Below are 27513 nucleotides of genomic sequence, written 5' to 3' on the forward strand. Positions count from 1 at the left end.
TTCTGCAGATTCGTGAGATTCTGAGGAATAACAGCTCGTTTGTGTATACTCGCTTTTAACTTTTGGATTTTGTCGTTTAGATATTTTCGATTAGCCAATTGTATATCATTTATTTGAGAAAAGAAAAATTATCAACGGATAAATACGTTTAGGCGTATATGAATGATTCGACAAAAATTTCCGCACATGATTTTTCGAGATAACGATTCGAAGCTCGGTCAGAGAAAGTAAAAACTTCCATAAATTACAAATCTCATCGTGGAAAAGTATAGACTCCGAACTTGAAAAATTTTCCTAAACACATGCAGCAATACGCATGTTATACAGTGTGCATCTTGCGAAAATCCGATTTTCAAAATCCATTATAACACCTCGGCTCTCTCACTCTCGCACGTGTCATTATAGGAGCGATTATTTCCATCATAAGCGCAAAAGAATTATGAAACGTTGTGCAAGCATAGCCGAGAAATAATTCGAGATCAGACCAATATTTATTTCACCTATTGCGGATTCGCGCGTACGAATAAGACTTACACGCGTGCGATGGAATATTTGGGAAAACAAAAAAAGTACAGCCGCAGTGTGGAGCCTTATCGCGCGGCAGCGTCTACTCTATATTATATCGTCATCGGCGGCGGCCTGTGTACGTGTACACATGTGTGCATACGCGTGTCTGCAATACTCGCGAAGTTTATTAAGTAGAATGTTTATATACTCGCGATGATCGTACATGCTTCAGACGAGTGTCGCAGTCGATCTTTACCTTTCGCACGGACCGGTCGTTTTTTTTTTTTTTTTGTTCACGGGAATATGACGGTAGTAGTAGTGCTAGACCATTATGTGTCAAATTTACACTGTTTTCTGTACATTATTGATTTTGTTTATTGTGTGTTTTTCCATGTGTACAGTCAGCTATAAGATACTCGTACAAGGGACTGATCGTCCCGGTGTTTACTCCGTTCAAAGCTAACAGGTGTAATGAAACAATAACGATTGATGGAGTAGCGCGTTTTAAAACCAAAATCTTCTCTGTTAAAGCGAAAGAGTCATCAATGCCTACCTCATCCCCCGCTACTCGGACTACCTCAGGTCCAAGAATATGCCGGGTGTGCTCGGTACGTATAATCGTTAAAAAACATCCCTACCGATTTTGATTTAAAAATCTGCATAAAAAATCTCTTCCAGTTAACGGCACTACCGGCGAGGGTATGACGATGTCGGTGAACGAGCGCAAGGAGATCGCCGAGGCCTGGTCCGAGGCTACCAAAAGTCACGACCAGCACATGGTGCTCCAAGTCGGCGGCGCGCCTCTGGCCGATGTCAAGGAACTCGTACGTACAGCGAATTAGTGAATCTTCGATCGTTCATACATATACACGGGGCTGACGGGAAATTTCAGGCGAGTCACGCGCAGAGCTTGAACGTCGACGCCATCCTCTGTCTGCCCGAGCTGTACTACAAGCCCAGCAACGTCGAACAGTTGGTCGAGTACCTGCAGGCCGTCGGTGAAGCTGCTCCCGAGACGCCCCTGCTGTACTATCACTTCCCCAACATGTCCAGAGTCTCGAGTGAGCCGATTTTGATATTATTGCTTTCGTTACATCAGTGTTATGCAGCTGATAATGATGCCTGAGCTTGCGACGATATAGGCTGTGAAAGTTGTGTATTATATGTAACCGATTTTCAGTACACATGGGCCAGTTCCTGGAAAGCGTGAGGGATCGGATCCCAACCCTCGTCGGCATCAAGTTCACCAGTACGGATCTCGAGGAAGGTTCTCGGGCACTGCGCGTCGAAGACGGCCGGTACACCGTCTTCCTCGGCAGCAATCAGGTATAATATTTCTTTTTTTGAACAAGGTACGTCTCAGCTCTCTTTTTTTTGCGCAAATCGCGATAAACACAACTCGGGATTGCTTGACAGCTGATACCGGCAGGCAGCGCCGTGGGAATGGACTCATTCATGCCGAGCACCGCGAATCTCTTTCCGGAGCTCGTCCGCGACATAATCAGGTACAGCAAGGAAGAGGACTACTCATCGGCAAAAAGCAAGCAGGAGAAACTGCTGCGAGCCTTCGAAAGCCTTTCTCAATTAGGTAACTCTCTATTCGCGCAACCCATTGTTTCGCCGTTGCATTTTTACGAGCGAAAAGAGGAAGAAAACATTTTTTTGACAAACGTCTTCTTCGTTGCAGGTCACCCGGTGGCGAGTATGAAGGCTGCGATGTCTCATTTGAGTCCCATCGAGGTTGGACCGTCCCGGACGCCACTGCCTTCGCTGGACAACGAGAACGACCAGCGCAAACTTCGCCACGTGCTGAAGGACATAATCTAGGAGCTAAGGAACTATATTTATCGTTGCGTAATAAATTATTTTTATAGTATGTTGCTTAATAGTATTTTGTTTGTAGCCCATTCTCTTTGATATTGGTAACTGGTTCGGTGCAGTGTACAGGATATATCTTATCGAAGAACTGTCGATAAGATTATTGCTGTATACAGGAGCTTTGTTGACGGGAAAGTGTTGCACCTTGGACCGATGAGTATTGCGTTGATGACGTAATTATAAGCGACTTGTCAAACTTATTTCAGGTGTTCCGATCTCCTCGGTATAATACAGCAAAATTTTGATTTCATCGTCATCGATAAAATGTAAACATTCCAAGCTTCCTAAATCGAAGTACGCGTTCGAACGTTCATTTTTCGCGGGCTTAAAGCGACCTCTACCGTAAGCATCGCGAAGCGTAAGAATAGGCAAGTATGTACTCGCAAGATAAGGATATCCATATCATGGTATTGATTAAAAAACGCTGCGCACTTCTCGCACATGAGCGAACGCGGTATCAACGTAGCGAATACGTCTAATGCGATGCGCGCAGTATAGGTGCCTCTTTGAAGCGAGTTCGTAACAGCAACAGCACCGCGAGTCGAGTGTAGAAGCGACTGCAAACATGACGGTAAGCTTATTTATTCGCAGTGGTTTATAGACGTATGTAGAGAATCGAGTATTAACGATTTAATTATTGTTTTCTAGGCGGCTGCAAAATTCAACTTCAAAGGCATCATCGCCACGGCTTTCACGCCGTTCAGACATGACAGGTAATTGATGATACGGATTATTATTCTGTTTATTTACTGTGCAATTAACGATTTTCTTTGCTATTAACAGTGTGCGAAGCCTCAATTTGGAAGTGATCCCTCAGTATGCCAAGTATTTTCAAATAAAAGAGTTCGGCGCCGTTTTAAGTATGTTTCTAAGTTATAATTATAATCATATTTCATTTATCACATTTAGCTTGCAATCGTCGCATTCCTTATCTCGCGAGTGATTTGTCTATATTATAGTGCAGACACTGAGAGGGGGTCTGGCAGGAGCGTTTTTCAACAATTATTCTCAGAACTTGAAAATCTCTTCAGATTTATTCTTATCCAACAATTCAAAGTAAAAAAGTAAAAAAAAACTTTTACCACGGCTATTACCTCCTACATTGATAGAGGTGCACTTGATATCCCCTTCAGTGCCTATATTATAACACACCGGTCTATCTCTTGATTAAGTATACTGCGCACATTCTCGTATTTCAAAAAACCGCCGCGATTAGCAAAAAGAAAGACGCGTACGGATAAAGCGTAAAAACTCTCTCCAAACAACTGTCCCCAGTCAACGGAACCTACGGCGAAGGAATGGCAATGTCGACCGAAGAGAGAATCCAGGTAGCCGAGGCCTGGTCCGAAGCTGTGAAGGAAACCAAGCAACATCTCATGGTCCAAGTCGGCGGCACGAATCTACAAGATGTCAAGAAACTCGTAAGAATCGGTGCTACACTTTGTAGCCTTTATCTCTAAATATTTGAACTACACTCCTTTGAGCGGCCCAAAATAAAATTCGCGTGTTTACACCGCAGGCTAGTCACGCGCAGAATATACGCGCGAATTCCATACTCTGTCTCCCGGAGCTGTACTACAAGCCAAAGACTGTGGAAGAGCTGATTGATTACTTGAAGGAAGTCGGCGAAGCAGCTCCGGAAATACCGCTTTTCTACTATCACTCGCCCGACGCCACTGGCGTGAATCGTAAGTTGGCACTTCTTGAAATAGAGGCGAGTATTTTGTATGGTAAATTTAAAAATGTATTTTTTTTTGTTCAGTGAACATGGCTGAATTTTTCAAAAAGGTCGACAACAAGATTCCCAGCCTGGGCGGTGTCAAGTTTGCCGTTGCCGATTTAGACGCCTGTTATAAGGCGCTTCGCGCTGCCGCCAATAGATTCAAGATTATCTTGGCCAACAACTACGTGAGTGACGTGTATTAAAGATTCGCGAAAAAAAAAATAGTGCATGACGATGAATGATCGTTGCAGATTCTACCTGCCAGCATATCCATCGGCATAGACACGTTCATGCCGACGAGCATGAACGTTGCTCCGGATTTGGTGAAGAAAATCGTTCGCCTAGCCGAGACCGGTTTCTTCTCCGACGCTCAAGTGTACCAGACCCAGTTGGCCCACGCCATAGACCAGATAGCCGATATAAATAACGGTGAGTCTATGTACACGACGTGTATTTTCGATTCTGCGCAAACGACGGAGTTAAGCTAATTTTTTTTTTTAATTATATACTTTTGCAGGTGTGGCGATGGCACCTATGAAGTACGTGACGTCTCTCACGGCGCCGATCAACGTCGGACCGACGAGGAAGCCCCTGCGCACTTTCGACACTCCGGAAGACGAGGCTCAGATAGTCTTGTTGTCCAAACATCTGATGGTCTCATAAACCCTTTTACATCGTGCCATATATTTATAATTATATTTTAAAGTAAAAATACTGGTGTAAGCAACATTTCCATACGCGCGCACGAAAGACTGAATTCCTGTACAATCAATGCGTCAATTCCTGTACGATGTACCCATATAACAAAGCGTATCTCGTAAAAACAGTACGTATCCAAACTCGTCTTTTTAAATATTCCCGCCACGCATCTCCCATCGCGTCCACGGCCTCGTCACATCCGCGAATCCGCGGTCCTCGTGTGGCATCGCGCCATCTCGCGGTGGCGTCCTCGAACCCCGGATCGTTAAAGCGACCTCTCCCGCAGGCGCAAGAGCGACAGCCAGCGCCACTAAGTGACGCTTACCATGGGAGCCGCTATACTCGCGCAGCACGTTCCATTGCAGTTCTAGGCGTGGGTCCGATCGGGAAGAAGCCAACCAGGCAGCATCATCATCGAAGCGACGCGCTCAGTCCGCAACGTATCGCTGCAGTCGCGCGCCGTGTCGTCGTGTCGCCGCTAAAAGTGTACCTACAGCCATCGTCGATCTCCGCGCGGCGGTACATCAAGCCACGGAGAGTCTGAGAGAGAGTGCGTGAGAGACCGCCGGACTCACACACACACAACCACACACTCACACGTTTGTCATCCGGGGGACGCGTCGTCGTCGTCGTCGGCGACTACCCGGGCGCCTCCATCTTTGCCGACAAGCGCATCCCCTCGCTCGCGCTCTTTCTCTCTCGAGTCTTCCTCTCCCGACAGGAAAGGAGGCGGTGGTCGCAAACATGGAGAACAGACCGGCGCCGTTGCGCTCCAGGCGCATCTGCAGGTTCTGCCTGACGGAGAACGAGCCGCTCAACTTCATCTACGACCGGGAGCTCAGCCGGCCCTTCCAGGTGCCGCTCTCCCTGCAAATCATGTCCTGCGTCTCCATCGAGGTAAACACTCTTACAATGCGATGAAGGCCGCTTTCTCTCTTCTCTGTTGCACTGGTCCTTGTCGCCGTCGTCGTCGTCGTCTCGTGCCTTGCTCAGTTTTTATTCTCTATATTCGCGCGACTTGAAAGCTAATGCAGCTGTGAGTTTTTTTACTCCTCTATGGGTTTCGGAGAGATGCTCTTGCTACATGTTGTCTTGGTGATTAGACTATTAGGGGATATGTGCATAGATTTTCTCCGGTCTGTCTAACTTAGATTTGAAATTTGATGCTAGGTTCAATGACACGCAGAGATGCATGTAATGGCATAAAGTGTCAATTTTATATATGCATTTTTCTCTGATCCTACACGGATAAGTTAGCTTCTTAACAATTTTGTCAGACCGACTAGTTTTACTTTTGAGAATTTCACATTTGCTCCAAAATTTATGGACTCTTACACAGATGGTAATGTGTCGGTTAACTGTTTTTTCAAGTATTTATGAACAAGAGAATATGAGAAGAAAATAGCAAAGTCAATAACACTTGCTATAAGGAAGGCATCTGTCGTACCTGTTGAGCTAAATATCGACTGTGTTCTTTCTTACCTCGCGAGCAAGACAGTTTTTTTTTGTTGATTAATCATTTTGAAAAAGACACTTAAATATTTTCATGCTTCAGGTGTACTCTGCGGATGGAATGCCACAAATGATTTGCTCAACTTGCCGTTTCAATCTGGATCGGTGTTACAAATTCAAGCAGCAGTGCAAGAAGGCAGACGAAGCCCTGCGTGCCTATCCTATTTCAGGAGTTCTTCCAAGACCAATGACTATAAATGTAAATGATCCATCCGAACAAAGTAACAAGAGAAATTTGGATGCCAAACAGACCAACGAACAAGCAAAGAAACCTCGACTTGACAATGGTGATAGGGAACGTCAACCAGTTCACCAAGGTATGCGTGATTCCTTGAAATTTGGAAAAACACTTCTATTTGTTTCATTATAACACAAATACTAATTTCTCAATCATAAATTCACCAGGTCAGCGACAAACTGAAACGCGCTCAGAGAAGCAGCAACGCGAGAAGGAGGAACAGCGCCGCGAATTGTACGAAGAAGAAGAACAGGACCAGGGCACCGATGGTGAGCAGGAGGCGATTGAAGGAAAGGAAGACGCGAAGCTCGAACCAGGTGAAATCCGCGTGCACGCGTGCAACCAGTGCGACCGCACCTTCCCTCTGCAACAGTCACTCCAGATCCACATACAACGGGCTCATCGCGATCGAAACTACAAGTGCACTGAATGCGACCGCATGTTCTTCTCCAAGTATGACCTGAACAAGCATATGACCACTCACTCGGAGGAGAAGCCCTATTCCTGCGACTTCTGCCCCAAGCAGTTTGCCCGAGGTAGTATGCTGCAGCGTCACCTCAAGATGCACCAGGAGGAGCTGAGATACGGTTGTCCAAACTGCGACCGCGAATTCTTGACACCCGAGGAACTCGAAAAGCACGAGGAGGCCGTGCATAAGGCCGTGAAGCCCTATCAATGCAATATCTGCAACAAGCGCTTCAATTACAAGCAAGGTCTTGAGAGACACGAGATGCTGCACAACGAAGACAAATCCTTCGTCTGTGACTACTGCAAGGAGGCCTTCCGCACGAGCACTAAACTCGCTCGACATCTGACCACTCACGCGGGCCACCGTCCTTACATGTGCAAGCTCTGTCCACGTACGTTCCTACTGTCGCATCATCTGACGCGCCACATGCGCAGCCATTCGGTCGAGAAGCGCCACCAGTGCGAGGAGTGCGGTAAGGCCTTCAAACGCAAGGAGAGTCTCGAAGTGCATCAGTTGACGCACACCACCAAGCGAGTCGGCATGGGGCTTACCTGTGACGTCTGCAATGAATCTTGCCGCAACAGGGCCGACTATGTCACGCACATCAAACAGCATATCGAAGCCGGCGAAAAGATGGGTCCGGATGGTCTGCCACCTGACAACAAGGAAGCTAAGCTCGCCGAGACCGAGAGCGAGGAGGAGGAGGAGGAAGAAGACCAGTACTCAGACGGCGATGACGACTACGAGCCACCGTCTTCCTACCACTATGCTGCTAAGAAGTTGCAGAAACCTTCGCCATCCAAGACTTTGGCCGCTGCCAAGATCGAAAGTGAGGAGGAACAGATGGATAAAGAAGAGGTTGTCTATATTAGAGGAAAAGACGGCGTTGTCAAAAAGACTATCAAAACTCTCATGCCGATACAACGCAGAGGTGAACAGCAGTCTCCTCAGGAGACGAAAAAGGTCGTGGCTAGTCCTCAAGTCGCCAATTCCAAGCAGATCAAACACGATGAGCCAGCCCCCGTGCAGAAAACTGGCAGACACGATGAGACCGAAGCTCAAGTGCAGAAGATCGTTGCCTCTGTATTCAAAGAGCACAAAATACCGCTTAAACATCAAGCCGGTGAGCAGGTCAAAGAGACGACGCAGACTGTTACACGTCAGGCCTCTCAACCTCTCCCAAGCATAATTAAAGAGGAAAAGCTCGATACACCCATTGCCTCGGCTAGCCCGAAGAACGTCAATACCGTAAAGGTAATTAAGAGGATTGTCGTCAGAAAGCCAGCAGGAAGCGCTAGCGATGCTGTGTCAACGCCGGTTAAAGAACTTGTTCAAGAAGCTGTGGCTGCCTCTCAGGCACAGGCTTCATCGACGACACCCTCGACATCTGGCCCAAAAGTAACGAAGCGAGTAATCGTTCGCAGGATCATTCGCCAGGGCGACACGACTCGCGAAGTTATTATGAATCCAGATGGCACGATCATTGATCCGGCCGAGCTTGCGAAGCTGCCAACCGGTAACGTAGTTAAACGCGTGGTTGTGAAGAAACCGCTGGACAAGGGTCAAAATATAGAGGCAATGTTGCAGTCCGCCGACGCCAAGAGCATCATAAGAATGGCCGAATGTGGTGAAGATATCTCTAAAGCTAGTAGCATCGTTACGACTCCCAAACCAGTTACGACGGTGCACAGGGTAGAGCATCACCCGCAGCAGAAACAGGTACATTTTATTTGACTGTCGCTTTTCTCTTAACTAACTGCAAATAAACTAATGCTTTTTTCACACAATCTTACGTGATCTAATTAGGTAACCCTACAGGAGGACCGTGCCACCAAGGAGAAGCTTGAACAGCTCGAAAAACGAGTCGAGCAACAACGACTGAAAATCGAAGAACTGCAAGCGCGAAAGCAGCAAGAATACGAGGCAGACGACATGATGCCGGAACGCCATGATGAGTCAGAGGATGAACAGCAGCTTCCACTTAAAAGAGTCTTCGTCAAGAGAAAGCAGAGCATATACGACGAAGAACGCGAGTACGCTGATGACACTGTCATAAGCTCAAAGGACAAAGATGATACAACAGTGCAACAATCTGGCATGGTAATTACTGCCGAGGGACTCAAAGAAGAAGAGCTATCACAGGCCTCGACCACCTACGAGATGGACCACTCCGAGGCCGCTGCATCCAGCAGTCCCACGAGAGCGATAGAGGACGCCAAAATTATTATCATCAAGCCGGAAGATAATGCGGCCGACGTTGACGAAATGAGTCGCGAACTATGCAGCATTCTCGACTCGACAGATAGCGTCGTAAAGATGCAAGAAAACGTGCTCAGCAATCTTACGCAGATCACGTCTTCTGTAAACGAAATGTCGGAGGCGGAAAAGAATTACGACGAGGTGGCTGAAATCGCTGCAAGCGTACAAGAAGAAGAAGCTGCACCGACCACAACGACGATGACAGAAGAAGAACCCATGGAACAGGAGGTTGTTGTCAGTAGCGAGGTCGAGGAACATAATCAGGAACAGGTGAACAATTAACACCGAAATAAAACCCAAAATGTTTTTGCTAGGATTATGTATTCGTTCTCAAATTTTATAACTCCTCCAAGTATGTTACACTATGTACTCTTAAAAGTAATGCATGTGATAAAAATTGTTTCTATTTCTATAGTTTGTGCTTTCAAATGCTCTTTGTTGCTTTTGCTTTTAAACTCAAATAAACACGAAAATAAACTCCAAATTAAACCTTCAATTAAACCTTAAATTACTGATATCTTAGGTTGAAGTCGGAGGCGATCTCGATCAAAATCATGCGGTGCAGATAGTCATAACTCAATCTGAGGAAGAAGGTATGAATCTTGAGGTACAGAGCTCTTCTGAAAACAACCAAATACAAGTCGCAGAGGACGGCACAACGACAATCGAAAGTACAACAGAGGATTGTCAAGAAGAATTGCCCTCGCTTACAGAGTCGAATGACATGTTCGAGACGTCCGAAACGGTAATGGAAGTAGACGGTAAAAGCATCCAGGAGCAGCCAAATCTCGACGAATCGGTCATTGAACTGTCTGCGAACAACGAAACGATCAATTTGAACGAAACCACCGATAGCAGAGACAGTTTAGAGGACAAACTTTCACAAATGGAAGGTTAGCGAGAAAATGTTGACGATCGATAGATAATTTTGTAAAATACTTATTGAACTGTGAGCTCCATGATGTCGAATATTGACGAAATTCTGGTGCGCGAGTCGTTCCAACCGCCGAGCAGCTACTTAGCGGTTTTTTAAGAACAGTTATTTTGATACGTTACAGTTGAAAAGTACATTAGCGACGATAAAATAATCATCTCACCAAAGATAATTTGGTGTTAGTTTTTAAAATCGTAAAGCAGCAATTGAAAATAAATTGTAAAAATGTAATTTCGTCGATGAACATACTTTTCTCCTCGTGAGAACTCGCGACCGTCTTAATAACTTGTTGATCTTTACGTGGCATTGTTTTTTTCTTATTCCTCTGTGAATTCTTTAATTAAGTCTGCTTGCCAAAGGCTCTCGCATCGCGATCTGAAGTATATATTATATACATTTAAATACTGTTATAGGCATACTGGTGGCTATTGATCAACTGGTTACTGTCAATCATTGCTATATCTGACTATTTTGTCACTGAATATAGAATTTTTTCCATTTATTCTATATCAAATCTATTTCATACTATTTTATATGATTAAAGGAAGCTTACACGTATTTGCGATAGGTCGAGTTGATGGAGAATTTAGGACGATTGTACCAGCAAAACTTTGTAAATATCTGACCATTCCTTACAGAATGAATTTTATAGTAACTTTTATCGACTATTGTAATCGTAAGCACATTTAAACTTAATTTGCAAACAAAATAATAGGAGAGAAGCCAAACTTATATGACTACAGATCAGATTTAAAAAAATATTTATGTACGCTTGAGGTGACAATGTAAAAAATAAGAAAACATTCGGGAACAAGTACACGCAATCGTTAAATCGAGTTTCTTTTTGCGATCTGCAGTAAAATAGGTTTCTGAAAACACATTATACATTTATGCAACTAAGATATACTTATCTCAAATATCACCATTCTAACGATGTCAGTGCAGCTGTATGTTTCAAAAAGTAGATTTTTTTTATTTGCTACTTTAGTAAAAAGTAGAGGAAAGGTGCCGATATAAAAAATGTAATGTTCGTTTATATGAAGAGTCTTCTTGCGGAGTCGAAAGATCGAAACAAGATACTTCTTCAACTAAAGAAGTACTGGCAAATTGTGTAGATTTATGTGGTGATCGAAAAGAGTCCATTTTTATTTCATATTTACAATTACTCTACGAGTTATAAAAGCGATTTGCTGTCGAAAATCAAAACATAATTTTATTTTGTTTAATACATAACAAAGTAAAATTAAACATGTACATTGTAATGCAGTCTCTTTTCGATGACCAATTTTCGTGTAACATGGTGTAAGAAAATATTTTACAAAAACGGTGAACCATCGCTATTACGTTAACAAACTCTGTATTAAATACAAAGTGTGGTGTGTACGTACGGAAAATCTTGCGTTTTTATTATCCTCTCATCTGCTTCTTATTCAGAGGTACACAGGATTCAAGCAATTATGATTTTTAATTTTTTCGTATATAAATTTATTAGTTTGTATAAACGTAACAGTGAAATCAATGTTTGTTTCGTTGATCAGAATGGATTGCTTGCAGTTATCCATTTTACATAGTCAGGTACAATCTAATTTATATGAGTTTTTACAAAATACAGAATGGACTTTGTAATTTAAAAAAAAAAATGTATCTTATGCAAAATATATGAAATTTATTATAAAAGAATAATTCTTATACTTTGACAGCAACTATAAAAAAAATAAAATTTGCTCTCAACACATAACTCTCCGAAAGCGCACATTCAAATTAAACATTATGAAAGATAATAAATAAGTATATTTCGTACATTAGTATCTACTCTATTTACGAGTGAGCTTAATGCTAAATTAATCATATAGATCTTACTATATTCAACATTTATAGGTATCGTGTAAAATAATGAACCGATTTGAATCTTGCATCTTGAACTTGGCGCAACAAAATAAAAGATTTCGATGATTTTTATCAACTGCTTTCATTAGTAATTACAGTTTTTTTTTCTATTGTAACAATGAAATTCGAATAAGATTGGCATACACATAAAAATACTCGCAAATCGTTCTAAATAAAATAAACGTCGGCAAGCTATATAAAAAACATATAAATCTTAGTCTCTTAATAAAATAATAAAGCGAAGCAATGTAGTTTCTGTTACGGAGTTTCACATTTTACAAGGAAACGAAGGTATTTCTGTATACAGTTGTAAGAGACACGAATCCGAATTTTTTAAATGCAAACGAAAAAGGCAATGACCAAAGCTCGTCGTTGTGTGCGTTCGTAAAGTTTGCCCCTGTATAGAAGAACTGGCATTTTCATTTAGTATGAATTCTCAGGCTAGAAAAATCAAGAGAACCGAATGCGCAAATCCAACTCGGCGACTTTCCCGCGGTGATGCTCAAGACTCTCATAGAGGCACTTTGTATAAACCACAGCAAAGCTGCATCACGAAGTCGTCGCGCGCCGATCGTGTTCGAGATAAGAGAAGAATCGAGGAAGAGAGAAAAGAGAGGCAAAGTACAAAGGAACAGCGCACAGGCTCGGGCACGTGCACATGCAGCTGCGCCTGTTTTTGCGAGCGTTAAGGAAAGGATGCTGGCGACTGCTGTAGCGGCGCAGGTCAAGCGGGCTGAGCTCCCTTCCTGGTGAGCCGGTGGAGCTGCAAAATAACGGACATACGATCCTCGATCAGTGATCTCTTTCTCGCTCTTGGGGGCGCGCGAGCGAGTGCGCTTCTTTCTATATTTTCTACAGGCCGCCCCGTCCACTGTCTATGTACTCGAACCGCTGTGGGGCAGACATAATAACGCTCGTTCAGTTCTGTCAGAGACTTTTTTTTGTTGTATAATTTTTTCTTTTTTCAATATAAAAAAATCAATGACGAGTGCTGATACATGTAATTCATAATTAATCTTAGACGCTATATTCAAGCAAACTTAGAAAAATTGTTTTTCCGACCCAAATTGTAGCGTAAAAAGCTGTGACATGCCGTCGAAGACTTTTCTACGAGAATGTGCGAAATGTGTAAACTACGTGTGTACAAATACTCTTAGATATGTAGTGGCACTTATCTTACTTAGATATTTTTCACGAAAAGTGTAGCTTTGCAAATTCGTTAATTTCCTTAACAATACACGCATCTTTATCCTCTTAATGTCTCTGAAATTTCATATGAATCGAATGAATGTCAATCAACAGTTATTAATAGACCATAAAATTGATGATAAGCCAACGGGAAAAAGCTTGATCTAGTAAACGCCCACAGCGATACTTGAAAATATCCACGAAAGCAGTAAAAAAATTATTTCTACTTTATAAATTTATTTTTAACTGCTACCAAGAGATATGGTGAATCAGCTTACCTCTTTCTCCTCGGTAGCGACGGTCGTGTACGATCTGGGCAATTCGGGCTCTTTGGCAGCGCCAATCACATGCGTGTAGATAAGGGCACCAGCGGCGCCTCCCAGGATTGGGCCTACCCAGTAGAGCCAGTGGTCGGGGAACTCGCCAACGACGACCGCACTGCCCAGTGCTCGTGCTGGGTTCATGCCGGTGCTCGTTCGCTCGATCTGGTGAATTTCGAGAAGACGGCGAGCTTGAGATTTATTATTTATAGATATATGCGTTACTTTTTGAGGTATAAACTTTTTCGTGGAACCGCATTCGTGACGCAAGTGATTTTATTCATAGCTTTGTGTAATACCGAGTACTTATATTAGTGTGTCGAATCGGTACGCCGACGAATTTCTGATAATTTTATTTGCGGATCTACAGTGGAATTTATGCGCGAGATTAATAATTGGAATCTTTCCAAATATTGCAGATGGCTTTACGACTGATGAGACATAGTTTCACGGACTGTGTATCGAGAGATTAATGGTTAAGCACGTGTATAGAAAGCAATAAGTATTGTTTAAAAATAATATTAAAAACAAATACTTATTGTTACGAGGTAAAAATACTTAGTTTTAAAAAAACCTGCAGAGCTAGACAGGATCGCATACTTTTAAATCTAAAGCTGCAATAAACCAGCAACAACAAGAACAATATTTATGATATACGTCGCTTTCGAGCTTTGATGTATCATCGCCTTATGTTGGCAAGACCTTTAAATCCCATAAAACGTTCCAATTTTCGCCACCTCGTTCCATTAGCACGTAGCCGTTTGGCGCTAGTGTGCCCTTATACCAAAGCGAAAAAAAGAGCTGAAAATTAAACTTACACCAACGATGTGTCCAACGGTGACGGCGAGGCCAATAATCAGCGGCGCCAGTGGCTTAGCTTCCGGTTTGCCAGGATCACAGGCACCGCAGACTACGAGGACGAGTATGAACGCGAGGAAGAACTCGACGCCCATACCCTTGGCGCCATCGGTGCCGTTCTTCAGCGCCACAGCGCCGAGCACCATTTCCTTCTCCGGACTGGTCAGCGCTCGCAACACCGCTGAGCCCGCGATCGCCCCGCAACACTGGGATATCACGTACAGCAGTCCACGGATCACCGGAATCTATAGGTATCGAAAGGAGTGCGGTTTTTTATAGGCTTTGTTGCGCAACATAACCTCCAAGTATAGTATTTACCTTCCCGATAGCAAGCATGCCGAAAGTGACGGCCGGGTTGACGTGTCCGCCGGAAACGTGTCCGATGGCTTGGATGACCGCGGCGACGGTCAGGCCGAAGGAGAAGCTGATGGCGAGAGTGTCACCGGTGATGGCCGAACCGCAGCCGAAGAAGTTCAGCAACATCGTGCCCAGGAATTCGGCTACGAGGGCGCGGTACAGATTGGACTTCTTGTCCGTGAGCTCCTGCGCTCCCAGGATATTCCGAAGGCTTGCCATCTGAAACGAGGTGAGGTTTGATATTTTTTTCTTGTATTATTTCTGTTTTTTAATTTATGGCTTACACTTGTAAAGGTTATTTGTGTGTTTACGTCTGTGCTCGATGACTGGCAGCTTCAGTTGAGTCAACTGACGTTACTTATGCGTTTTCTGGTATGTGTTTGAGCTACAGTTTTGATGAGTTAAAGAACTGTATAGCAAAGTATGATAAACCTAGAAAGTTATCACACGTATAGTTTGTCCCCAATTTAAAGTAATTAAGTGCTGAATTGTGTTTTTGGGGAACTTTTATCTAATGGCCAATTAAGCGATCGTTTGATTTAATCGAATTTACACGTAATTAAACTACTTTAATGAATATAAATCAAAATCCACCTTACGCTTAATGATCTATACCGAGTGCATCTACGCGTACAACACGAATATCACGATACGAACAAATGACTTTTATCTCCTCGGTACATACAATATTTTCGAGGTTCCTCGCTAAACACTCAAGATTCGTTCCGCTCGACGATAAAAAAAAATCGATAAGACATCAAACAAGTAGCCTAGGATTTGTTGGAGTACATCGAAATCATTTTAATTTGCATGACCAATCGATTTTTCGCCCCCGGTACAAACTAAACAGCCAAAATTTCCTACCACTAATACATCTATATAGTCTTGGAAAAAAACGGGAGCAACGATCGCATTCCGATCGTATCGATTCCAAACCGATCTCCTCAGCTGTCTTTCTATTTTAACTGTCTCGCGTGAGTATTATCCGTGACACAGTTATACGTTTTTTTCTCCGTTGTTTTTCGCGAGTTGGAAACACCTGGTTATCACATCTGCCATGAGTCTGTGCATGTGACGCTCAGAGCATACAGCTATACTAAGCGACGATGATACGTTTGAAGCGTTATCAGACGGCAGTCGTTAGAATTATACGTGCCCTGCATAAACATTGAGCGAATGTTAGTAGCTAATGGGCTGACGCTAGTGCTGTTATGCAGTCTATACAGCCTCGATTTTCGGAACATTTACAGTGGTAGGATACGGTGTATGATCGTTGTTTGCAAAATACGGAAAAATCCGGAGGATAGGCTTTAACGAAGTGGGCAAACTGCGGGAGATGACTATGCTAAAGATAAGAGCACACAAACATTTTTGTGTTTGTTTACAAAGACGTACGGCGCGGTAGGATTGTAGGATAGAGGTTTTAGTTTTATGAGTGTCGTACGTTCGAAATTGATCGAAGTGTTCGAAAGCACTTCAAACTCGCCTGAAAACACACACGCGTGACATCACTCGGGGCCACTTCGGCATTTCGCGTCCCTGACTGTTTTTTAAAAGTCCCAAAAAAATCTATCTCTCGTGCAACCCGCGATTCATTGTTTGTTTGGGCATATAATTATGCGTATAGGAATGTCAACATGAAATGTTCGCCGTTATGTATCGAGAAAAATCGTGAGAGAATCCAGAAACGGAGTCATGCGTAGGCAGATTGGGCGTCAGTACATAATATCGTGTAACAGCCTCTCGTCAATTAAGTAATTCCGCTCAATTGGCCCAAAGGAGGATATGCGCCGCCGCGAAGCATCGCGCGACACGCGCGCGACTTTATCACAGCCGTTTAAATATAAAAGCGCTTTCTTTGCTCTTTTTACGCAACGATATAACCTGCGGCTTGATTTCGTCGTTTTTTTTTTTCCGCTCGATTTGTTCCTTCGCGTACGCGAAACGACGTACACTCGGGCGGTAAAAACGAGCTGAGTGAAATGCGGGGATCCGCGTTTAATTGCGAGTTCTCTCTCTCTCTCTCTCTCTCTCTCTCTCTCTCTCTCTCTCTCTCTCTTCGCGAAAGCAGAAAGCTACCGTTAGGCACTAAAACGTGCATACAATCTTCCCGCGGCGAACTTTTCGGAGAAGAAGAAAAAAAGAGCGTAATCGTCCCCTAACTGTTCTCTCTCTCTCTCTCTCTCTCTCTCTCTCTCTCTCTCTCTCTCTCTCTCTCTCTCTCTCTCTCTCTCTCTCTCTCTCGGCGGTAATATACTCTCCTCCTCCTCCGACCGCTACACATACCGCATTCAAATTACCCGCGGTTCGCCATAATACATACACACAAGAGGGGAATATAGTCATCGCATAACAAACCGCAAATGAAACGCGCGTAAACCGCATGAGCGAGCGTAAGCATCCATCGACTCGTACACGCAAAAAGACAACATCGAGGATTGAATTTCGTCGTGAGACTCCCCCGCGACAAACAGTTGGTGGGTATATCCATTCTCGTGTATACACTTGGAGTAGCTCTCGCATCTTGGTTTCGTGTCGAGCGACGTCTCTCTCTCTCTCTCTCTCTCTCTCTCTCTCTCTCTCTCTCTCTCTCTCTCTCTCTCTCTCTTCTGTCCTCGATCTAAATTCACTAGCCCAAGCCGCCGCTTCTCTCTGCAGTGGCTCGTGTATAGATGTATAAGTACACATATACGTACGTGTGTGTAGAGACGCGGGAACCGCTAAATGACCGTTGCGCATATCGCGTGGGTGGCTAATTTTCATCGGTCATCCATCTGCCTGTATACCGACTATGCGGTGTGATCCGCAAATCAAAGCGTGAACTCTCTGAATTCCGCGGTTAGCTGCACTTGCCAATAGAAGCTATATGTTGTATCGTGTATGTGTGTGTGTGTGTGGCTGGGATTTTCGTTGGTCGGGTGTAAAGCTCTTAATGAAGGCTTTGGGATATTTTGCAAGTCGACGATTGAGAAGCTCGCGCGGTAGTTGGCAGGCATAAGCGTTGGATCGAACGGATCGAGGCCAAAGATAATATGTCGCGCTTGGCGCCGATTTCTTTGAGTAAACGTCGTTCGAAAGACATTATAGTTGGTATTGTGCGCGATTTTTACGAATCAGTTTTTTCCACGTATAGGCGCACGTGATTAAATGGAAATCACCTAATACCCAGGTTATAGCTAATAATAACGCGTAATCGTTCAAGTGTAAGGGGATCGAGATTCTTCTGGCGGCGCGTAACAAAGAAAACATTTGCATAATGATAGGAAGAGAACTGGGGCGATTAGTGTTGTAATATGCAGCGACGCGACTTTATCACCCGTGTACAGCCCGAAATTGCCTCTGCTTGCAAGCTCTCTACACCTGATGCACACGTGTGCGTATAACCGTATAGGTTTACGTATAAACGAGCGTTGAAAATTCCAGCGAATCCTTGCGTGACTTGTAAAAAGTATCATCGCTCGTTTGTATCGTCAGACTGTGTGTGCGAGACACGAGTGTAATTTGAAATCGGCATATCCGATCGCTGGCGCCGCCGCTGTGTATTGATTCATAATGAGCCTGAACAATCGCACACGCGGTGAATGACGAATCTATTCTCGTGCGGGCTCGGCCTCTAGATATCCGTCAGTGGCAATTTTTAATTCCGCGTAAGCTGGAAAATATCCGAAGGACTATACCCTCGTCGGTAATACACGACAGCGAAAATTGTTAATGCTATATACTCGATACAATAATCATATCCGAGAAATCGTGAAAAACTCGACGAAAAAAAAAGTTGCTGCCTGTATGCGATTGGTATTCCAAAAGGCAGCCCGCGTAGTTTGAGATTAATTGATAATCAGCTCGCGCACTCTTGCCAAAACGGGCTACATACACACGCCGCCGAGTGCTGAGATTTTTCACGTGTATTTCATAGCGAAAAAAACTGAACGGGCACGACTTCATAGCGTTAATATATCCTACACACACCATAAATACAAAACCGACTTCCGTTATAACGAGCGCCACACTGCGAATCGCATAAAATCCAAGCCAGCACATACCGTGTCGATACAGCCGAGATCGTATCGGATTATACTTAGCAGAGAGAACTTGTAAAGCCGACCACTTCATCCGTATACACTTCCCCGAATACCTCGCGCGCTTCGTACCGCTATATAGACGGCAAACGCGTGGCTTCGAATATTTATACGATCCTCCCCTAAATAATCCGCATATGGCGATATCTCCAACCGCGATCGTAGGCCCGCAACCGGTACAGGCCTTTCGTTCTACTTTTCAGGTAAGAGAGAGAGAGAGAGAGAGAGAGAGAGAGAGAGAGAGAGAGAGAGAGAGAGAGAGAGAGAGGTATACTGTGTAAGTATAAACGATGTTCTGTCCGATTAGGGAGAGCGCGTGCGTATACTCGCCGTGGAAAACCGGTAGATCGGCTCGCGTTCCACTTTTTCCGCCGCGAGTCCCCTCGCGCAGCTTTTATACGGACGATGATCGGCGTGGATCAATCATCGACGCGGAGATTCATCTCTCGGTGTATATAATTTTTCATCGAGTGTCCTTTTGCAGCACACGGCTTCCGGAGAGAGATCGATCGGCAATTAAGCGCTGAGAGATGTATACTTATGCTTTTGGAAGCGTTTGAAGTTATAACCGGTTGATTAAACGGTTATGGGGTATCGGTATCCTCCGAGGCTCTGCGTATTAAATTAGTTTTCTTGGGTGTGTTATGTGCGTAGATCAAATCTTTTGTATGTAGCTTATAGAGTCCGAGATTCATTAGGGCGGTGTACACGAAGCCTCTCGAACGCATACCGATCTTTTTACGATCGGTATAACGCATGAGAAGCTTCATCCGCTTTCGAGTTGGAAAATTCGCTCAGCGAAAAACACCGTAGCCTCGAAAACTCCCGTGATTTCTCTCATTAATTACGCGTCACAGATAAGAACTGTACATCAGAGAATACGAGTCGCTATCATACGTACACCTCGCGAAATGTTCCTAGTCATTCATCCGTCCCTCGCTGTATAGATATAGCCTATACGTAACTTCATCCCGGTCGGATCGTAAGTATTCGCTTTGTATAGCCGATTTATACTTCACGACGCTCGCTTTACAGAGCGAGACGGAAGATCGGTATTGCCTCTCATTATACGTTTTCCAGCAACTCGCGCAAATTTTTCCGCTCGTAAACTCCTCGTCCTTCCTTAGTGGATCATCATCCATACCTATAGATTACTTATATATCCACAGCCAAAGAGACATCTGTACACGGAAAAACGTATACAATCGCCAACTAGAGCAAACTCGCGCGGCGGCGCTTTCGCGATTTGTCCGAGCGAGAAGGAAAAGCGGCTCTCCTCACGCGACGCGCGACTTTTCCGAATATAGTTTCGCTCGCGCGCGTAGCTATATAGCTCCACTGTGTGCTGCAACGCGAGAAGCTGCTCTCTGCCGCCCCGAGTCCTCGGAAAACGACGCTTATATAATGGCACTTTATAGCTGTATGCACTGCGGGTGTATCGTCGGAGAATTTCGGGGATGTGTGTGAACAATCGGTTTTTGTCGTATTACACGCCGATTGTCGCGTTGATCGAAGTATACGAGTCGAAATTGAGATTGTCGCACGCAAAGCACCGGCTATTGTTAGCTGCCAGTGTTTTCATCCTGCATACATGCGGGTGATTCGCTCTAATCCAAGGCTATACGCGAGTGTGTATAACAGCACAGCAGCTCCGAAACTAAATGGATAACGAGTTTTCCGATGTACCTGCAGCTGTGCACAAAGCGATTCACTCTCTTGTATCGTCATCATCGTTGGATGAGCGATTATCTTTAATGAGTTTTCCGATTTCTCGGTAAATCGCTTCACTGTATATACTCGATTCGCATTATCCAGTTATACTGCAGTCATACGTGTCGTCACGATAAAAAGTAGCAAAGTCGTAAACGAGAGCGAAGAAGAAAAAGTTGACGATTAACAATGGCACCTTCAATATAAGGCTAAATTAAAGCTACTCCCGAGAAAGAGTATACAGTCGATCGTCCAATTGATTACTCCACCTCTCTCGACCGAGTTCCACATTCTCTGCTGGAGAATAACGATCTGTCGTAAAAATTCTTCACCCTCTCGCGCGACGAGCCCATCGCACGTGCGTATAATCATATCTGCTGTACTGCTCTTTATATAGAAAAACGACAAAGGCCCCACCTCGTTCTCGCGGTTCTAATAACCGTAATGTGCCGGCCGCGCTCTGGGCTTTTTACGAGCTTTGCGCGATTCCACGTAGAAATTTATCTCGGCCGCGATGATGCTGCGCGAAAATTATCTCCGATAAGCACCTGAGCCTATAAGTATATATATAGGTATATATTTAATTTGATCGTAATTCAGTATATTTTTATTCCGAAATCATAACGTTATTGGAAAGTTTGGCAATGGCAAAAAAAAATCTTGTTGTGTCTCGCTTTCTATCAAGCTTCCATATTTATGAATCACGTGCTATTGATACACACTGCAACGATGCGGGCCGATCCCAATGTTTGTTGTTACGATGTGTAACCGACTTTTTTCGCGCGACGACAGATTGTATACAAACTCGGAGGTGTCTAAATTTACGTAAGCTTCGTCAGAGAGACGCGAAAAAAAGCACATGAAGGTCTGCACTTTTCGAACGCCGCATCAGATGTGTATGGTTCACCGGATTGTGTGTAGCAATTTCAGAGCCCCCATTAAAATTCTTTTTTTGCATCGTAAACGTCAGTTTTTTTCGCAGGGATGCTATATACTCTTCATTCACCGACGCGCGCGGTAGTAGTAAAATGAAAAAATGTAGTCGCAAACTTTTTTACGGTTTTGAATAACAGCGCGCCGCGTCTGTAATAATTACATTTCGTTGGATAATGCGTGCGCTGTCACTCGCGGACTGCTATAATATATCAGTATAACAGTCGAGACTCAAATTAGCTCTAACAAGACAGTAACGTGTCCAGGCCAGAATTAGATCGTACTTATCGCGCGCGACACTAGCTGTCACCGTTTCTCGAAGTAAAGCCATAAAGTATATCATCCACACACACACACACGCATATCACCGCAAATAACATCGAACAACTCGAAAAAGATAAGCTCTCTCGCGCTCGTAAACGGGAAAAAAGCGTAAAATGAAAAAATAAACTCACAGTGCCAGGAGCGGGAGAAGCTCGAGTCGACTCGAAATTCGAAGAGAAGAATAATAAAAGGAAACCACCGGTCGCACTGGAACTTCACGCGCGCGCAAGGGTAGCAGCAACTGAACACACCGCAGCAGCCTAGCTCTCTTCTCGAACTGAGCCCCGCTATAGCGTCTGGCAATCTCATATAGGTGTACCTCTCTCTCTCTCTCTCTCTCTCTCTCTCTCTCTCTCTCTCTCTCTCTCTCTCTCTCTCTCTCCTCCTCGCTCCGCGTAGCTGTTGCGCGGCGCGAGAGAAGAAGAAGTAGAAGAAGAGCCGCCGACGTCGTCGTCGCGCTTAGCTGACTTCCTTGATGCGCGCGGCTGCAGTGCGCTCTGGCCGTGTAGCCAGGGCGCGCAGGTGAGCGAGGGCCGTTTTTCCGCGAAGGCTAGGAGTGCTCTATATACGCGATGCGCTTGTGCGAACGGAGTAACGAGCTGCTGCGGCGAGAGGATGTTTGCGCGTGATTGGAAATTCATTAGGGAATTAGTTGCGGAAATTGTATATATAGACTCAGAGAGGGGCCGCGGATTTATTGTGAATATGGAAGAAAGCAGCACTAGTTTGTTTGGATAAGGCTCGATTGAATAACGTGAAAGAAATTCAGCGTGTGTAAGAACGGGACTTGTCATAGTCGCCTGTTTCTACTGCGAGAGCGCGACACTTGTATACGCGCTGGATTTTTACTATCTAATTCAAAGCGGGAATTGAAGGTGGAGCGATTTTTGAAAGCGATCGTTCTTCCTTGTTGAAAAAATGAATAAGCCACGATTTTTTTTTAAATATACGTACAAAATACTGTATTTCGTCACTGTTTTTGTTCGATGGTTACGATTATCACAGAATTTTCTTTTCTTTCAACGCCAAACCTTATCATCAGATCTACAAATCCGACACATTAACGCAATCAACCCACGCGCCGTACTTCAGGGTACCATCAGGACGCCTGAAAGGGACCGTTTCACTCCCGCTGTACAGGCAAATCCGTCCGTTCTCCATATCGAATATCTTCATTCCGTAGTGCCATATTTTCTTCTCCGCTGCCATCATGGGCTCTCGAGCTTTTCCATCAGCGTCGATGCGCTGTAGGTAGTGACGTACACGTAAGAAGGATCGATCGCATGACTGAATATTTTTATTCGGTTGAAATAACGCTTATTCTACTTTCAGGCGCTTACAGCTCTCGATTCGTACTCGCCTCTCCGCCGCACATAACGCCTGACACTGGCGTCTGCGCGCTCCAGCAGATTAGGGGGATTTCTGACAATGAGTCATTACATGCATAGGTATCATCGCGCGCCATTTTTTCGTCTGTTTTAGTTCGCTAATATAATAAATGCATCAGGAGTTAGAAATGGTTCAATCTTATCTTCTCTAATCTAATCTCTTTTCTTACGTGCACGTTGCCTACTAATTATTGTCATAAAAAATAATAGATCATTTCAATTTTTCACTGCGAAGAATTCCTTAAGCTACTCCAACGAATCGCAATCGCAGTGATAATTCTCCAAGTTACCCAAGACGATTTCGCAAATCAAAAGCGATATCCTAAGCGCGCGTGCCTAATAGACTCAACAGGTCGCGCACACTTTAAAGCGTTCTCATGAATGAAAACTTCGCTCACGCCTACAATCATCAAGTTTGCGCTAAAATCTTCCAATTCCTAATCTCAAACGCTCCCCGACTACACATGCCCTCGCGTCGTATAATACCCGCGAAATATAACACACAAGAGTCGCCCGCAAGCCGACGAAGCTGCACACACACGGCGGCATTATAATACATCAAAAATAGCAGCCGCGCAATTATAGCTTTCCCAGCCACGCGCGCGAGAGAAAGGGGGCGAAAAGCACGAAAACACTCGGTTGCCGCGCGCTCGTTCAAAAATTCCGCAAAATTTAGAACGAATGTCAGAGTATAATACACAAAAGAAATAAGCAACCCTCGACGTATAGCATCAGCGTCAATTAGACTTCTCCAAACATTATGTCGGCGAGTAATAGCGGGCATTAGCGTGTATAATGTAGGTCTGGAAGCGCATCAAGATAGTCGTATAAACTGCAGCAGCCACGTAATTAATACGCGTCACGCGCCGCGCGCACTTTATGCCGCACTGCACACACATGCATGCGCGGAGAGGCGACTGTCACTTTTCAGCGCAGAGAGAAGAAAACGCCTACTGCGCGATTTAGCGGTTTCGTTATATAGGAATAATGCCGTGTGAGAATTATACCGCTGCGGGGAGTTTATCGGGGAGATTATCGTTGCGGAGGTGATGATGACGCGTGGGTTCCTTTGATGAACGCGTTGAGAGGATAAGTAGATGGTATTTGGATTTACAGAGAAATTCGCCCAAGATTAGCACACATCTCGCGGGATTTTATTATTTTTTGGCAAGAGTCGCGCAAATTTCTCCGTAATCTCCTAGCATTAGCCGATCGCCGCCAGAAGTTGCGGAATATCGAACGATATGTGTATAACAATATATCCGTTATTCCCCAAACTGTTCGCACACGAGCATGCCTCCGCACGTGTAGCATCGCAATATTATAATAGCTGACCTATGCGCGTACAACAACAACAAAAAGGATCTCGCTAACTGCCTCGGCTTCCACGAAGCCTTGCACATCTCTCCTATCTCTGGCGATCCAACTCCCGTGTTTATACCCAGCCACGAACATGCAGCGGAACAAGCAGTCCAGGTAGGTATATTCCGGGGAGCGTTTCTCAGGCGTAGCGTCTCTCTCTCTCTCTCTCTCTCTCTCTCTCTCTCTCTCTCTCTCTCTCTCTCTCTCTCTCTCTCTTGCTCGCCGCGACGAGCGTGTCTCCTGTTGCACAATGCTGCTCGCAAAAAGAACCGGTTGAGAACCGTTAAGGCCCTCGTGAGTCAGGAGAACGAATGCTCTGCTGCTGCAGGTATATGGTGTGCACTGATGATGCACACGTGTATACCGCGACGCATATAGGGCGACCTGTAGAGGGAACCCTTTACGATGTGTGTATGTGTTGAAGTGGTATGCACCGATGGAACGAGATTTGTTATTGTTAGTGTAAGTTTTTGCGGATAGGAAAATCGCTAAGATGATGGAAACAATTATTCCGAATGTCGGATGCACTTATGATACACTCGGTGATTTCATTACGTCGATTTATTTCCGTGAATTATATCTTCATCTGACGTTATACGCTTCGATGCGTTTGTATATAATATGATGGCATGTTGATTTGTGCATCATGGGGAGATTAGCGCAGACTTATAATTAAATCGTCTGTCGAACGGTAGCTCGTGCTGCTGTAACAGTGTAATTCTCTTTACTTATCTCTTACGCAACGCTACATTGGACGCGTATCTGGGAAATTTATGGTTTTTCTTTTTTTCTAGAGAAGTGTCCGAAATTTTCAGAATTCGATCGAAGCATTATGGTTGGATTTAAAGCCGTGTGGTTGGATTTAACTACATAAGGTTGTAAGAGGCGCCTGTTATGGATGTGCGTCTTGCCGTACCCGCGATTATCTACTTACTGTGCATTGAAGGTTTGCGCAGTGCATATTATTCAACATTTTTTGTATCGTCTCATTAAAAGATTAAGAATCATTACGTGTTTACGTGTTTACTGTCTGGCTAAGATTAATTTTTTTGTCTCTGGATTTAAATAATCACAGTGTACGTTAATTTGTTTCACGTGCAATTTCCAGTAGTTTATTATCCGTCTATTCTCGTAACAAAACAATCGTCCTCTTCAAAAACGCTATTCTCGTACGGTATTCATCACCCACAGCGTCTCCAAAAACTCACCAACATTTGTAATCACGCTTATAGTCTCTCATTTAATTAGCGAACTGGCAGCTGTCCAAAAATCCAAACAACACTTCAAAAGTACCACGCACACTCCTCGGAAAAAAGCTAATCGATTAATTCATCTCTATCACACCCGCAATCAACCCGTATTACCCAGAAAAATAATTCATCAGCTCTAAAAGCCGGAGATCGCATATCTCTTTCTTGCTCTATCCGAGAAATAAAAACTTCCTTCCGCAAACATTCAATCGGTAGAAATTGCTTTGGGTGCGGTATACAGCCGCGGGATCGATCGATCATCGTCATCGTCTAATCAGCGACGACGACGAGTACATACTCGGCGTTGAAATAAAAAACAGGCTCGTAATTAAACGTTATGCCTATGATATATCTGAGTTTGCATGCAAAAAGAGACCGAGAGTCGTGATACCTACGCCGGTGTAGTTGACTGCGGGACACGCACGTCTGACTGGCGGGTTGCGCTGTGCTCAGGGGCTCGAGTTGATTGGAGGTTTAATTTGCTTGAGTGCACGGGGAGGAGTTATCGGTTCTTCGTCGTCCTAGTTTTGCTCCTGTGTTTGTTAACGAATATTCGAACGAACTAATATTTTTCTTCTCTAAATCAAATTGAATATAATCGCGAAAATAAAGCAATTCCACGAAACAGGATTTTATCTCCCAATCCTCCTTCGCAGCGTTTGAAATACTCGAAATTTCTCTCGCCCGTATATATCCTATACTCGTGTCTCGAGATAAATAAACTTCTCTCAATGGCCAATTCCCCGAATACCATGAGGTCCGAGTGCATTTAAAACTCGCGCACAGACATACGGGTCACCCTTACAGTCCATTTTTGATTTATCGCCGCGAGAGGATTAGCAGCAGCTGACCTCGGCCCGAATATACTCTCGCGGCGAGTCTGTCGTCCTTATCGCGTTGCCGGCGTCTCTGTCTTTTATCAGACCGAACTGGACTGGTTCTTATTGTTGCAGTGTCCGTCTCGGATTGATTAGACACTAATACGCGTCGCTGCGGGTGGTTCGTTGCAGTGGACGAGGAAGCACTCGAAGCTGTAATACGTGCGTTTTGACGGATCGATATGGGAGGTATTCTCGAGAGATCGTCTGGGCAGTTTGACGTCCTCGAATGAGAATTTGAAGGGGCGAGATTACGCAGACGCTTATTGAGGGATTTTTCGTTTTGACTGCGTACAAGAAAAGATTTATGGGTGTATGAGTGTGAGCTACTACTTCAATGAATGTTTGGATAGACAGACGAATTGGTGATTTGAGGAAGCACGTGGTATACGACGTGTGCTTTACAACGAAAAGTGTGTCAAGCTAAAATCAAACAAAGCGTAACGAAAACGCTCAGAAATTTGTCGCGCGTGCGTATGTATATGCCTGTGACGTTAATTTTTATCATCACGATACGCTGCACATGTGTAAACTTTATTACCTTAACACGAAAGTTATCAAAATTTACGACTTGATAAAAATGTTGAGTATAATAGCGGCGAAACGAAAAATTACAGCTTAATTATGTAGTACACTTCTGCGTAGCAGGAAAGTCAATTTATCAAACAGCCTCGATTGAAGATACTCCTGCCGAAAGCTAGCCCAGAAATGCCCATCATCGGATAAAAGACGCTTCTCGCACGGAATGCAACTATTTGTT

The 27513-nt window shown here is 44.3% G+C and overlaps 3 protein-coding genes across 16 annotated transcripts; 2 read left to right on the forward strand and 1 right to left on the reverse strand.

Annotated features, from left to right (window-relative positions):
- Nucleotides 1–732: 732 nt before the first annotated feature.
- On the forward strand, nucleotides 733–4947 carry LOC100124084 (N-acetylneuraminate lyase-like). 4 transcript variants are annotated; one of them, XM_032601174.1, is made up of 15 exons: nucleotides 733–816; nucleotides 909–1115; nucleotides 1186–1331; nucleotides 1400–1568; nucleotides 1688–1833; nucleotides 1924–2095; nucleotides 2195–2361; nucleotides 2592–2956; nucleotides 3034–3098; nucleotides 3169–3245; nucleotides 3661–3806; nucleotides 3905–4073; nucleotides 4148–4293; nucleotides 4360–4537; nucleotides 4626–4947. In XM_032601174.1, the coding sequence occupies exons 8-15, from the start codon at nucleotides 2951–2953 to the stop codon at nucleotides 4769–4771; spliced, it is 933 nt and encodes a 310-aa protein (XP_032457065.1). In that variant the 5' UTR covers nucleotides 733–816; nucleotides 909–1115; nucleotides 1186–1331; nucleotides 1400–1568; nucleotides 1688–1833; nucleotides 1924–2095; nucleotides 2195–2361; nucleotides 2592–2950; the 3' UTR covers nucleotides 4772–4947. The 4 variants fall into 4 exon arrangements, with proteins under 4 accessions (XP_032457065.1, XP_032457064.1, XP_032457066.1 ...); XM_032601173.1 differs by having other exon boundaries at nucleotides 2195–2956; XM_016986331.3 differs by having other exon boundaries at nucleotides 756–1115.
- A 204-nt stretch (nucleotides 4948–5151) lies between these two features.
- LOC107981198 lies at nucleotides 5152–11613 on the forward strand. Of its 2 annotated transcripts, none has more exons than XM_031931853.1 (5): nucleotides 5152–5704; nucleotides 6363–6636; nucleotides 6725–8745; nucleotides 8833–9555; nucleotides 9809–11613. In XM_031931853.1, the coding sequence occupies exons 1-5, from the start codon at nucleotides 5552–5554 to the stop codon at nucleotides 10181–10183; spliced, it is 3546 nt and encodes a 1181-aa protein (XP_031787713.1). In that variant the 5' UTR covers nucleotides 5152–5551; the 3' UTR covers nucleotides 10184–11613. The 2 variants fall into 2 exon arrangements, with proteins under 2 accessions (XP_031787713.1, XP_031787714.1); XM_031931854.1 differs by having other exon boundaries at nucleotides 8845–9555.
- Nucleotides 11411–22369, reverse strand: LOC100124089 (aquaporin AQPAn.G). Of its 10 annotated transcripts, none has more exons than XR_004345091.1 (7): nucleotides 22007–22369; nucleotides 15114–15261; nucleotides 14791–15048; nucleotides 14433–14717; nucleotides 13573–13779; nucleotides 13287–13369; nucleotides 11681–12997 (listed from the first exon to the last, which is right to left on the reverse strand). XR_004345091.1 is itself a non-coding variant. In XM_032601176.1 (6 exons), exons 3-6 carry the CDS (start codon nucleotides 15046–15048, stop codon nucleotides 12959–12961), a joined length of 789 nt encoding a protein of 262 aa, XP_032457067.1. In that variant the 5' UTR covers nucleotides 15114–15261; nucleotides 22007–22369; the 3' UTR covers nucleotides 11411–12958. The 10 variants fall into 10 exon arrangements, 6 of the variants coding, with proteins under 6 accessions (XP_032457067.1, XP_031787721.1, XP_031787718.1 ...); XR_004345092.1 differs by having other exon boundaries at nucleotides 15114–15214; nucleotides 22007–22170; XM_032601176.1 differs by lacking the exon at nucleotides 13287–13369 and having other exon boundaries at nucleotides 11411–12997.
- Between the last annotated feature and the right edge of the window lie 5144 nt (nucleotides 22370–27513).

The sequence above is a fragment of the Nasonia vitripennis genome, chromosome 5 (genome assembly GCF_009193385.2).
Source record: "Nasonia vitripennis strain AsymCx chromosome 5, Nvit_psr_1.1, whole genome shotgun sequence".
Classification (NCBI taxonomy): domain Eukaryota; kingdom Metazoa; phylum Arthropoda; class Insecta; order Hymenoptera; family Pteromalidae; genus Nasonia; species Nasonia vitripennis.

Coding starts and splice junctions, on each gene's coding strand:
- LOC107981198 (XM_031931853.1), top strand. CDS start 5,552: ATGGAGAACAGACCGGCGCCGTTGCGCTCCAGGCGCATCTGCAGGTTC. Junction 6,637..6,724: donor ACGTCAACCAGTTCACCAAG/GTATGCGTGATT, acceptor TAAATTCACCAG/GTCAGCGACAAACTGAAACG. Junction 9,556..9,808: donor AGGAACATAATCAGGAACAG/GTGAACAATTAA, acceptor CTGATATCTTAG/GTTGAAGTCGGAGGCGATCT.
- LOC100124084 (XM_032601173.1), top strand. Junction 3,099..3,168: donor ACGCCGTTCAGACATGACAG/GTAATTGATGAT, acceptor TGCTATTAACAG/TGTGCGAAGCCTCAATTTGG. Junction 4,074..4,147: donor CGACGCCACTGGCGTGAATC/GTAAGTTGGCAC, acceptor TTTTTTGTTCAG/TGAACATGGCTGAATTTTTC.
- LOC100124089 (XM_032601176.1), bottom strand. CDS start 15,048: ATGGCAAGCCTTCGGAATATCCTGGGAGCGCAGGAGCTCACGGACAAG. Junction 14,718..14,790: donor GCATGCTTGCTATCGGGAAG/GTAAATACTATA, acceptor CGATACCTATAG/ATTCCGGTGATCCGTGGACT. Junction 13,780..14,432: donor CCGTTGGACACATCGTTGGT/GTAAGTTTAATT, acceptor GAAATTCACCAG/ATCGAGCGAACGAGCACCGG.